Here is a 13,648-nt window from a genome sequence, read left to right on the forward strand (position 1 = left end):
GACTCAGATTGACTTTCTGCTGCTTAGGAAGGGGGATAGGGTGCTATATAAGGGCTGTAATGTTATTCTGAGTGAGCATCTTTCGACTCAGCACAGACTTCTAGTGATGTATTTTCATAATACACTATTCATAATTTGTTTATAATTTTGAGGATGGAAATTTTTGGTTGATGTAATGTGGCTTTCAAAGACACAAGTTACGGCGACAAGAAATGATATTCCTAAACTAACAGGTATTTGACAAATCTTGTATTTGTATTAAGAATCATTTGATCATGCATTCGGTTGAATTTAATGATTTTGATTCAAATACTGTATTTGTATTAAAATTCATCAAACAAATACACGTAACCTATTTTGTTTAAATTTTAATAACTTTAAAAAGTTTAATTTGCATCTCGAACTCAGTGTGTTTGGATGATTGTTAAACTATCTTATTGCATTGTATTGTTACAATCATGTTTATTTTGATTGTTACCTAATCGTTAAGGTATATATTATGTAATAATGAAAAGACTCATTTTATATATAATGACTGATTTAATATGATTGCGTCGTTGTCTTATATTTTTTTTATTTTACCTTTACTTACTATTTAATAATTTTATTTTATTTTTTATCCTAATTTTTTATAATAGTCTTTTCCCGTATTTTACTTTTCTTATAAATTTATCTTTTAAATTATTAATGTAAAAGATTTTATAATTATAAAATATAATACAATCTATCTAAACATTGAAGTCATTAAAACAACCTATACAATAGAGTATATTATCTATATCTATAATTTATATCTATATCTATAATCTATAATCTAGAATCTAGAATCTATAATCTATAATCTATAATATATTAAAAGTGTAAAGAGCCTTAGAAAAGTGATTTGAACTTTTTGCCCTTCATTAAAAGTCTCAGTTTTAGACAAAATTATTTTTGTCCTAATTTCTTTTAGTAGATAAAACTTAAAATTCATTGAAATTTGGTTATTAAACCTTTCCTTATTTGAATTATATACCTCAACTATAGGCTTTTAAAATCAATTAAAATTTTACTTTAAGTAAATCTTTAGAAAAAATATTAATTGGAAGCTTGGCACGTTAGTACATAAAAAGTACTACGATAAACGTTATATGAAATTTTTGAATTAATTTTGTATGGAAATTGCTAAGTAACATTCAATTGTATTTATAATTGACAAATTATTTTTCAGAAAAAAATTAAAATTTGAAAAATTCTATGTTAAGTATATTTAATATTTTTATATTAATATTTAATTATTTTTATAATATTTAAAATTAAGAAATTCTAAATATATGGTAAGGGACAAAATATATGTAGATTTTTTAGAAGAATTAACAATTGATGATTTTTAAAATTTTTGGTGGAAAAAAAAGATAGTTTAAAAATTAAAAAGTCCTAAATTTATGATAAGATTTTTAAATTTTCTCCATAAGAAAAGAGGTTAATAAAGAAAATATTAATTTTTCCAAAGATGTTGAATTTAATTATTGTAGTCACCTTTATTATTTAATCAAATTTCCTATTTAGGGGTCGTTTGGTGTGAGATACTAATACAAATAGTCCTGAAATAAAATAATAATTTCGGAATAAAAATTTTGGTGCTTCGTTTGGTTGCCTAATTTGGGATAACTTATCTCGGTACTAACAAATAGTACCGGAATAAGTTATTCCATACATTTGGTTGTATAACAATCCCACTTTAATTTATCTTTGGGATAAATTCATGAAAAGACATAATTACCCTCCAAATTCTTGCTTATCACTTTCTCTCTCTCTCTATCTATCTATCTATCTATCGATCTATTTATCTATCTATCTATCTATCTATCTATCTATATATATATATCATAAGTTTGGTAGTACTCACAAGGACTTTTTAGACATTTCACTTTTTTTTTATAAGCAAAGTTGCTACACGTCAAATTTGTAGTGCATTGATAGTTTCCTTTTCTTGTATATTTTCATTTTTTCCCTCTCCTTTTTTTGTTAAGACCATCTCCACTTGGCCTTTTGTAATTGGTTTCTTCTTGTTATTTATTGGATTGCCTTTTAATTATAACTTCTTTTATTTATTAAAAACAACCACTTTAACTTGAAAAAAATTACGCCAAAATAACTTTTAACATGAGATTAAAGTTTGCAATAATTTTTGACTACATCGTTGAAATCTTTTTAAAATCTTATTTAATTTTTTTAAAAAAATATAAGTACTAAATAGAACAACTTAATGGACAATATCTTATATTTACTATTTTTCTTAGTGGACATAAAAAAAGTAAATTAATAATTATAATGGGAAGAGAAGTTTATTCCTTAAAGGGTGTGTAAGAAAATAAATATGGCAAGTAAATGAGTAATGTATTACTGTAATTCAATTACTATTTAATGTCCTTATTCGTCATTGTTAAGTTAATTTGTGTTAAGGCTCTAAATTAATTTTCTAATTATTTTAATATAAACCTGAAATGATAGAAATATTTGTTGTATTAAATAATTCTATAAGAAGAAAAAAATATTTTTCATCAAAATAAATTTATTTTATCTATACTAACAAATTCATAAAAGTATGGTATTTTTTGATTTATTATTTTTGTCGAATCATCATTATTTATATACTTATCTTTAAGAATTATTTATATATCTAATTCTCTGACAATATATTTATTTCTCAAAAACAGTATTTTAATTTAAATTAATCAATTATATGATTATAAACTTAAATAATTATGAATGCTCATCAAAAAGGCATGTTTAATATTTCATTAAATAAGATTAATTATAAGATAAAAATATGATATAAATTAGTGTAAACAACATAAATTCCCTAGACAATGAAAATAATTACACAAAATCCCTTCTTGTTTTCTCTCTCCCTTTTTTTGCAAACATACTCATATATTCGGTCACATATTATACATTGGTCGAATGTATGATGTAACAGCTAATCCTAAATTTAAGGTAATTAAAATAATTATTTATTTTAAAGTTCCTTAATTGAAGGCAATAATTGGGCAACTTTAACTCTTTTCTGGATAAAAGTAGTATCTTGATATTGAATTTCAAAACTTTTCTGAAAGTTCAATTTTATTTTTTTTTGTAATCTTGGATTCAAGATTTGGAAAGGCAAAAGCAATAAATTTCTTCTACATACATTTTTTAGTACTACTTAAATCAATATGAATATCCCCATATTGCTGCGACATGCTGAAATTTGGGAGTCAAAAATAAGTTATGAGTCATACAAAAGTGACGCAATAATTATTTCGGAAGGTATTACTTTCTTGAAATTGGTTTCTACGATCGCCATGGAATTGGATATTGACGAAGTACTAAAAAAAATAGAAGTTAAATATGTGGTTGAAGGAAATTCTTCTCCAATTGTCATAAGAAACAACAATGGAGTAAGGATTTACGTTGAGTTGAAGAAACAATTTTGTGGTTTAGTTAATTTTTCGCTTTGTATTTTTTGATATTTTAGATCTAGAAAATTATGCCAAATTCTTGAATTTTTGTTGGAAATAGCTTGTACAGTATTTTTGTTGAGCTTCAAAAAAAGTGGGATGCCTAAGAAAATCTTAGACTCTCTCTCATTTCTGCACATTTATGCTTCTTTTGATGATTGGTGTTTTCTTGCAGATTTGATTGAACTCCACTTATTTATTATTTTGTGTTATTTCAGTTCTGGAAGTGTTTAGTTAGATTTACTTGTTTACCTATTTGCAGGCTCATGTAATTGGATATATTTCAATAGATTCTACTCTGAATATTAGAAGAAGATAGAATAATCTGTGGATTTTGGAATGAAACTATACCATTCCAGTTAACTTACGAATGTATAGTATATTGTTATACATTCAAATCATTGTATAATGAAAACTGTATCAATCCGGTAAACATTCGAATGTAAAATATTTGATTATACATTCGTCTATGTGTATAATAAAAGCTGCCGCAATGACAGAAATTGCATTTTGTTCTGGTTTTATTATTTTTAACATGTTTGTTTAATCTATTGACTCAATTTAAAAAAATTTATGCAGCTATGTACTGATTTGTCGTAACAAAGATTGCAAGTGGGTACACGAGTGATAATAAGGATTCTCATCGGCCATGGAATAGTTATCTCCAAACAATTGATGAAAGTGCACTTGTTACTTTAGAGTAGTATTTTTTATAATAGTCGGCATTGAAACAACTAATTCTTGATTTTCTAGTTGATGTTAAACGGTTACAATGCTACTTTTTAGATATTAATTCACATTTTATGGATGTCCTTATTCTTATTATACATATATAACGTCTGAAGAAATATTGTGCAATTACTTATACTATATTGTAATGTTACTAATGTAGTTTGGTAGTTATTGAGTTTGTCTTACATTTTATTATATATTACGTATAAAACTAAATTACAAAATAATATGTTACTGTATATCAACATATTGAATTTTTAACAGTAGGTAATTTATGTTATAAGTTAATAATACATTGAACAAGTGTCTCATACGTTAAAACATATGTATTACATAACATCATACATATTGTTAAGCGTTCATGACTTAATAGAAAATAAAGAAAATATTTAACATCATACATATTTATAAACTATAACACTATGTCACACATTATTAATATACTTTTAATGTATTTTTTACATTAAATACATTGTGAATGTATCATACATTTACACGAAAGTATAATCTATAACCATACACATAAAACAAAATGGAAAAGGCAACTTAAATTATCACAAATTATGTTACATAAGTCTGTCATTTCTTATGTTGTTTAAACGAAAAATAATGCATGTAGTCAGTTAAAAGTCATTGTTGTCAGTAAAACATCATGCATATTAATAAAGTATAATAGTATATCATACATTATATATATATATATATATATATATATATATATATATATATGAAAGTTTAATGTATATAATTGTGTAATACACATTACGTTTCAACAACTATTTACCATAATAGTTGTCAAATTACATAGTATATACACACCCACAATATATGTATAAGGAGTAAGAATAAGGATAAGACGCCTCCAACACCCACTTCTCATATAAGCATTAATTTTCGATTCATTCATAGAAGACGCCCTCAACACCTACTTGCAGTCTTAATTTGTTACGACAAATCAGTACATAGCTGCATAAATTTTTTTAAACTGAGTCAATGGATTAAACAAACATGTTAAAAATAATAAAATCAGAAAAAAAATACAATTTCTATCATTGCGGCAATTTTCATTATACACATAGATGAATGTATAATCAAATATTATACATTCGAATGTTTACTGGATTGGCACAATTTTCATTATAGAATGATTTGAATGTATAACAACATATTATACATTCGTAAGTTAACTGGAATGGCACAGTTTCATATTATATATCGACTTTAATGTATGCTAACATATTATACAAAAGGGAAGCAAATGTAATATTGAAAATTTAGAACAAACTCTTCTTCAAAACCTCAAAGAACATTATACACTGATAGGCAAGTATAATAAAGCATTATACATTCGTATATTTAGCAGGAACAGTAACAAACAAACCAACTTTAGAACAAACACTTCTTTAAAACATCAAAGAGCAAATTACCATAGAATATAATCTTAACAAATAGAATTGATCATGAACATCAAAGTTAGGCTCGTCAACATCAACCTCCTCATCACTATAATCATCATCCACCACAGAATCCGATTCAGTCTGATTTTGTGGGGCAATCACTTCCACTCCTACTTTCTTTAGCGGAGCAGGAAAGAAATCAAGATCGCCACAGAACTCCATTTCCTCAAACATCATCATCTTGAAAGCAAGTCAATCACACCAAAAAATGAAGCAGGACTAAGCAGCTAATACACAAAATCCACAGATTATTCTATCTTTTTCCGATATTTAGGGCAGAATTTATTGAAATCTATCCAATTACATGAGCCTGCAAATAGGTAAACAAGTAAATCTAACTAAACATTTCCAGAATTGAAATAACACAAAATAATAAAAAAAATGGAGTTCAATCAAATCTGCAAGAACACACCAATCATCAAAGAAGATCCAAGAATTTGACATATTTTTCTAGATCTAAAATATCAAATTAATATAACTTACCTAACTATATGACTAATTCAACAAAAGTGAAAAAAAAAATCATATATTCAACAAAATCAAGAACAGAAAAAACACATAAAAATCCAATGTTGAAGGAAAAGCTCAAATATTTACATCAAATCCAAAGATCAAACACAATTATTTTAATAACAGAATAAACCCCATATGAAAAACCAACATCAAATTCCAGTAAAGATCTCAACTTTACCACAGAAAAATAAATATTTTCAAGAAATAATTGTACAAAGGAGGAAGAAGAATACCTAAAAAATATTGTACTATATTTTTTGTCAAAATCAGTGTTTCACATGTGTAATGATTAAAAGAGAGAAAGTTAAAAGGAAAGGGATTTATGTGGGAGCATATGGGGGAGTAAATTACGTTAGAGATTTTGAAATTGTGAGATGTATAATGTCTAAGAGAGAGAAAGTTGAAAGTAAAGGGATTTATGTAAATAATTTGGGATATATGTAAATATTTTAGCAAATTGGTATATAATGTAATTAGGTAATTTTAGTTAGTGTATATATGTAAATTTTAGTATAAATTAATGTTTTATTTTTCTATTCTGAATTTGGGTCTGGGCTTAGCACGGGCCTGTGTGGAACTACTATATAGATATAAGAAAACGTGAGATTTTGGTAGCCCTCACATTAAATTTTTTTGTCAATTTTATCCCTAATTTAAATTTTAGTTACTCTACAAATTTTTATCCATTTGCTAAATTTGAACAATTATATGTGCTTATTAAATGGTAAAAAAATGATTAGTCATGAAAAAATGATAGTAACACTATAAAAACTACTGTTATTTATACAATCAAATTCAAAATTGATCCAAGGGTTTATTGTCTTTCTATTTGTAGATATATTTATTAATCTTATATCAAATTTTTATTTTTCCTAATAAATTTATCATGGACAAGTAATTAAAGTACCTTTACTTTCTCTTTCTAACTTAATATATACTTAATTATTAAATAAAAAATTATTTTTTATATTTATCTAATTTAAAATTTTAATTTTTTTAAAAAATATAATTTGACTCTCCAATTAATGATACCAAATAATGAAAAATGAGAGTAATTCTTTCTCACATTTTTTGATGATGAATTTTTTAATAAAAAAATGAGATTATTAAAATTTTATAGAATTTAGAACAAAATAAGTAATTTAACATAAAATATTAAAACTTCATACACATTTAAGAAATATTAACATAAATTTCTTAACATGTATTTTTAGGAAAAAGAAACTAATATGTTAAAAAAAAATAGTAACTTTTTAATTTCTTTTGTATGGTTTAATATGAAGGAAAATAATTAACCAATAAGGTGAAATATTTTTGTAAATAAACTATCTATTTTTTAAAAAAAAATGTAAGACATATTATTTTTAGTCCCAGAAATCAAACAACTACTAAAAAATAATAATCCCAATACAACTAATTTCAGTGTAACTAATTTCAGCATAACTAATCTCAACATAACTTATTTCTCAATCAAATGACCCTTAGTGTAACATTTAAATTCAATAAAGTAAATACATGCGTGCAACCCGTACGCTTAAACTAGTAAAATAATAAGCAACAACAACCCAATAAGAGCATAAGAATTCAAAAGAAAAAAGACTTAAAATAGAAAAAAAGGGAAATCAGTTTCAAAAATCCAAAATAATCTGTGAAGAAGTTGTAGAGAGAGCTGCCCTTTTTCATGGAATTACACGTATTACGAATATCCTCTGTATTTCCATTAACTTCCATAACCAAACACAGCCTTATTCTATCCAAACCTAATTTCCCCATTTCTCTCAATTTTTCAAACATTTCCAAATTTTCATTGACAGTGGATTCATCCCAGAAGAAAAACGACGTCGTTTTTGACGACGCTGCATATGAAGCCGAGCGTCACAGGCTCGACGCCGAGGCTAGAAAAGCCATGGCTGAAATATGTGAATTGGAGACCCAAGAAAAAGAAGACCCGAAAGCTTGGAAATGGGTTATTAGAAAACGGGTTTGGAATTTGATGGAAGCCCGAAATATAGCCCAATTTCCAAGACCCGTTCATCATCGGATACCCAGTTTTATTGGTGCTTCAATTGCTGCTGATAAGGTTCAAAAAAATTATTGCATTTTATGTGTTTAATACTCCCTCTCTCTCAATTGAGACTCAAGTAGTTTAGTTTTGAATATTTTGAAATAAACTATACTTATTTAAAAAGGCATAAAGCATACCTTATAATTTGGCCTCTAGTGTTATCCGTGAACAAATAAAAGTTAAATATGAAACACACACATTACATGTCATTTAAGAGACAATCTCACGTCAATTTTCACGTATTTTAATGTGTACGTCTAAAGTTGGTGGGCATAAATATATTATGTCAGCTGAGGTCAAAAAGTATACATTTATATATTATGTCATTTAAAAATTACTAAGTCACAATAAGTGATAATTCAAGATAGCTAAAATATATATGAAATAATTACGGTTAAAAAAATTCTTGTTTGAATCTCCAGCAGGAACTGAAGTTCCAATGAAATTGAGTAAGTAAAATAAAATGGGCTTCTGTTTAGCTTATTTTATCATTTTGAGATTTTTTTTGTTATTGACAGTTGAGTGAACTGGAGGAGTTTAAAGTGGCTAAATGTGTGAAGGTGAATCCGGATACACCACAAAAGCATGTGAGGTTTCTCACACTTGATGGTTAGTTTTAATGAACCAACTTATTTTGTTTAAAATTTGAAGTTTGTTTTTTTGAAAGGAAAAAAAAATAAAATTAGAGCAAGACCTTTTGTGGGAGTAATGTTTTTGTTTTTTGGCATAATGACACTCAAACTTGGCCTTAGTTCGCAAGCACTCCAATTTAGACACCTCTAAAATTTATGTATCATGTAAGCGTCAGGTGTCCACAAGACACATTGGGGACGAGTTGAATTGTTTAGTTGTCAGCTATAACCAAGTTGAGTTGTCTAATGTGCGCACTCAAAGTTGGAGAACTTAATTGCTAGCTGAGGCCAATATTGAGTGTCTGATTATGTATTATGCCTTCTTTTTACTCTATGAATAATAGAGAGTTATGAGCCCTGAATTATAATAAAAGTTTGTTAAAGTAGTGTAACTAGTGTTTAAATAAATCATTTTATATCCAACTTTAAGTTGAGATTAAAAATAATCTATTTCTCTGAAGGCTAGGTTATCAAATTCAGTATTTTTGATCTAGTCTCACAAATTTGTAAACAATATTCTCAGTACAAAAATAGATTCTTCCTTAACTTTGTCCAAGAATAGACGTAACAGAAGATGGTAAAGTGAAAGTTTGTACTGTTTAAGATGATATAAAGTTTCCTCCTTGTCTAATAATTTGAAATAGTGTGAGTATGAATAGGAGGTCATGAAGTGAAAGTTTTTCTTGTTTAAAATGGTAGTATAGACTTTCCTCTTTGTCCTATAACATGACATTGATTTACTCATTTCTCGACCCTATTCTTTTGCAGGAGGGAAACAACTATTGACACCACAACCTCGCCTTAGGACAGGTTTTTTCTCTGTACTTGAAGCTAGTATGTTATCTGCTGGTACCATTAAGGAGGCCTGCACTTCTCCTGGAGTTGCCAAATATGGAAGACCGATTGGTTTGGATGAGAAAATAAAGGTGGACTTGATCGTTATTGGTTCAGTTGCAGTTGACCCAAAGACGGGTGCTAGACTCGGCAAGGGAGAGGTAAGCATGTGTACCAATCTTTGCGTCTCTACTTTTCATACTGCAAGAAGCTAGCTCTGGGAATTGTGTTGTGCATGATCATAAGAAATGAGTGTTAACGTCCTCCATGTAGGCATGGAACAGTCACATTTAAGAAAAACATGCATCGTAATTCGTAAGAGAACATGTATAGACTGTTCACGTCATTTGATGCTGCTAAACTTTTTGTCCATGTCTCATTTTGACACTTTGTGCTGATGCTTCTGCTTTTATATTCTATATAATGGCTGTATTGAATATTACTATCTTCAAACTTCTATATTATGCACCACCATAATAATTGGATGCACAGGAACGCTCATATTACTCTTGTAAATCATTTTCAGAAAGATGTATTATCTAAGCAGTGTCACTGAAACATTTTACCAGTTTTAAATTTTAGGATCTCGATATCATCAGCCTTTACCACATTTCTTCTTTTGTGGGATTACACTGGGTATGTTGCTGCTGCTGCTAAATTTCTTCTCTTTTCCCCAGTAGTTATGGCTGGAAAAACTTATATTGTTGATTTACGTGTTTGCTTCTGTTGCCTGTGAAAATGTTTTAAGTTTTCCCTTTTAATCTGGCTGGTGATAGCTTTAAAAGCTGAAGTTCAGATAATTGTGTTAGTATTGGATTGATGAATTTTGTGCACATTCTGTCATAAAATGTGTGAAGTTTTTAGATGTCTAATGAAAGAAAATATGATTGTCTTGATTTCATTTACTTGTTCCTGTTATGCTACTTTGGTATGCCTAGCACCGAGTGTCATTTGAAAATTTATCTTGAATTGTCCCAATCATTGTCTGTAGGGATTTGCTGAGCTTGAATATGGCATGCTGCGATACATGGGGGCAATTGATGACTCAACACCAGTTGTCACATCCGGTACGTCCCTGTAATGTCACCCTTCCTCATCCAACTTTAACCTTTTGCTCTCTTAATATGAAAACCTTCATTGTTGGTGATCCAATCAAGCTTTTCTTTTCCCTGTTATTGTGGATGAAAAAAGAACTAGTTTTGCTAGTCAAAACTATGGACGGATTGTTTCCACAATTCTCACGTTTGCTAAATTGATCTTCATTCTCTATGGGTGGTTTCCTCAGTGCATGACGAACAGTTGGTAGATGATATCCCTATTGACAAGCTATTGATCCATGATGTACCGGTTGACATCATATGTACTCCAACTCGGGTCATATTTACAAACACATCTATCCCAAAGCCTCAAGGTTAGCGTGTACTCCATATGTATAATTGCCATCATCAGTACCTGAAGTCTCTTCTTATGTGTGTGTGTCCTTAAACGCGTCTTCACTTGGTCAACTGGTAACTTGAAACTAAAGAAACCAAGAGGATCCATCATAGTAGCTCTATTGTGGTTAGCTAACCTTTCTGATGTTCCTGCAGGGATATATTGGGAGAAGCTCTCTCCTGAAAAGCTTAGGCAAATTCGAATACTCAGACAGCTGAAACGTAAAATTGAACAAGAGACTGGACAAAAGCTTCCAACTGGCCCTTCTGAGAAACTACCACCAACTGCGCAGCGCCAACGCTGATATATTTACCTTTCCTTCAAATATATGAAGTTGATTAGGAAGTAAATTTGTTATGAAACCTTATGTAGTTTTCTTGTACTTATTTTAGGTCCAAAGCATATCAGTAAACTGTAAAGTCATGTAATGGCTAATGCTGACATATGTTGCAATGGTGATGTAAAAGAAATTTTCTTGTAAAGACAGAACTTTTATTCTCATACTAAATCATCTCAAAATTTAGTACGGACATGTATGATGGAGCGAAAACTCAGGTGAGGACGGCGGGAGGAGATTTAGAGCATTTTTCTGTCTTAACAAGGTTGTATCAGGGATCGACTCTTAGCCCATTTTTGTTTGTGATGGTGATGGATGTGTTGACACGGCGTATTCAAGGAGAGGTGCCTTGGTGTATGTGTTAGGATCGATTTTCGTACACACACTAAATCTATGGAGAGGATGAAAAAAACTAGAGAGAGAGTTCTTGAGGAGAGAGAGAGAATTAATTTCGTGGTAACACCCATGGATAACCTCCACGGCGGACATACTATTTATATTAATGACTTAGAGTATGTACAGTTACACAGAAAAATGAGAATAAAAGGTACAACCTTATATATAACAGTGTATCACATATTAATCAGGCTCCACAACCTAATGATATGCTTTTTTCACAGATGATGTAGTATTGATTGATGAGACGCGGGGAGGTGTGAATGATAAATTGGAGGTTTAGAGACAAATCCTCGAGTCTAAAGGGTTCAAGTTGAGTAGGAGCAAGATAGAGTATATAGAATGTAAGTTTAATGACTTGAAGCAGGAGAACGAGGTGGTAGTAAGGTTGGGTTCCCAGGTTGTTTGTAGGAGGGATAACTTTAAGTATTTCGGGTCTATAATTCAGGGGAATGGGGCAGGATGGATAAAATGGAGGCTCGCCTCGGGAGTGTTGTGTGATAAGAAGGTACCGCCCAAACTTAAAGGCAAATTCTACAGATCTTTTCAGATTATGTCACTTATTTCAGTTTTGGTCTACTTGGGGCCTTGTCCCACTTTTAGACAGTTGTCAAATTTACATGTAGTTAAGATTTCGCAGACTGAGTCAGATTTTATTTAGATGTAGTTGATTTATAGTTTCCATACTTGTGTTGAATTCAGAATTGACCATGTTTCCGTAGCAAATTATGTTTCTGCATTTTGTTTTATTATATGAATATTGTGTATGATTACCAGATAGAGAAGCGCATTTTGGGCCTTCATAGTTTGGGATTATTCCAAACCATGACCAAGTCAACTCATATCAACTTAAAAGAATATATTTAAGCAGGTTAGCAGTAAACAAAAGAATTTCTAATTGTAGATATTCAATAGTGTCAAAGTTCAACAATCTCATAAATTTTTTATTTAAGTGTCGATTTTTTAAAAGAAAGCTGGGGGAAAAAAGATTAAAAGAATTAGCCCTAGAGGAAGGGTTTGAATCCCAAACCATGACAAAGTGGGTTTGAATCCCAAACCATGACAAAGTCAACTCATATCAACTTAAAAGAATATATTTAAGTAGGTCAACAACAAACAAAAGAATTTCTAATTATAGATATTCAATAGTGTCAAAGTTCAATAATCTCATAAATCTTTTAATTAAGTGTCGATTTTTTAAAAGAAAACTGGGGGAATAAAGATGAAAAGAATTAGTGCTAGAGGAAGGGGTTGAATCCCAAACCATGACTAAGTCAACTCATATCAACTTAAAACAATATATTTAAGTAGGTCAGCAACAAACATAAAAATTTCTAATTGTAGATATTCAACAGTGTCAAAGTTCAACAATCTCATAAATTTTTTAATCAAGTGTCGATTTTTTAAAAGAAAGCTAGGGGGAATAAAGATGAAAAGAATTAGTGCTAAAAGAACGGGTTGAATCCCAAATCATGACAAAGTCAACTCATATCAACTTAAAAGAACATATTTAAGTAGGTCAGCAGCAAACAGAAGAATTTCTAATTGTAGATATTCAACAATTTCAAAGTTCAACAATCTCATAAATTTTTTTAATCAAGTATCGATTTTTTAAAAGAAAGTTGGGGAAATAAAGATGAAAAGAATTAGCGCTAGAGGAAGGGGTTGAATCCCAAACCATGACAAAATCAACTAATATCAACTTAAAGGAATATATTTAAGTAGGTCAGCAACAAACAGAAAAATTTTTAATTTTAGATATTCAA

At 29.2% G+C, this 13,648-nt stretch overlaps 1 protein-coding gene across 1 annotated transcript; it reads left to right on the forward strand.

Annotated features, from left to right (window-relative positions):
* The first annotated feature begins 7,752 nt into the window (after positions 1–7,752).
* LOC107867628 (5-formyltetrahydrofolate cyclo-ligase-like protein COG0212) lies at positions 7,753–11,675 on the forward strand. Its single transcript, XM_016713949.2, has 6 exons — positions 7,753–8,264; positions 8,768–8,858; positions 9,650–9,876; positions 10,707–10,782; positions 11,001–11,126; positions 11,305–11,675. Exons 1-6 carry the CDS (start codon positions 7,866–7,868, stop codon positions 11,451–11,453), a joined length of 1,068 nt encoding a protein of 355 aa, XP_016569435.2. The 5' UTR covers positions 7,753–7,865; the 3' UTR covers positions 11,454–11,675.
* Positions 11,676–13,648: the final 1,973 nt, after the last annotated feature.

Source organism: Capsicum annuum, chromosome 4, assembly GCF_002878395.1.
Source record: "Capsicum annuum cultivar UCD-10X-F1 chromosome 4, UCD10Xv1.1, whole genome shotgun sequence".
NCBI classification, from domain to species: domain Eukaryota; kingdom Viridiplantae; phylum Streptophyta; class Magnoliopsida; order Solanales; family Solanaceae; genus Capsicum; species Capsicum annuum.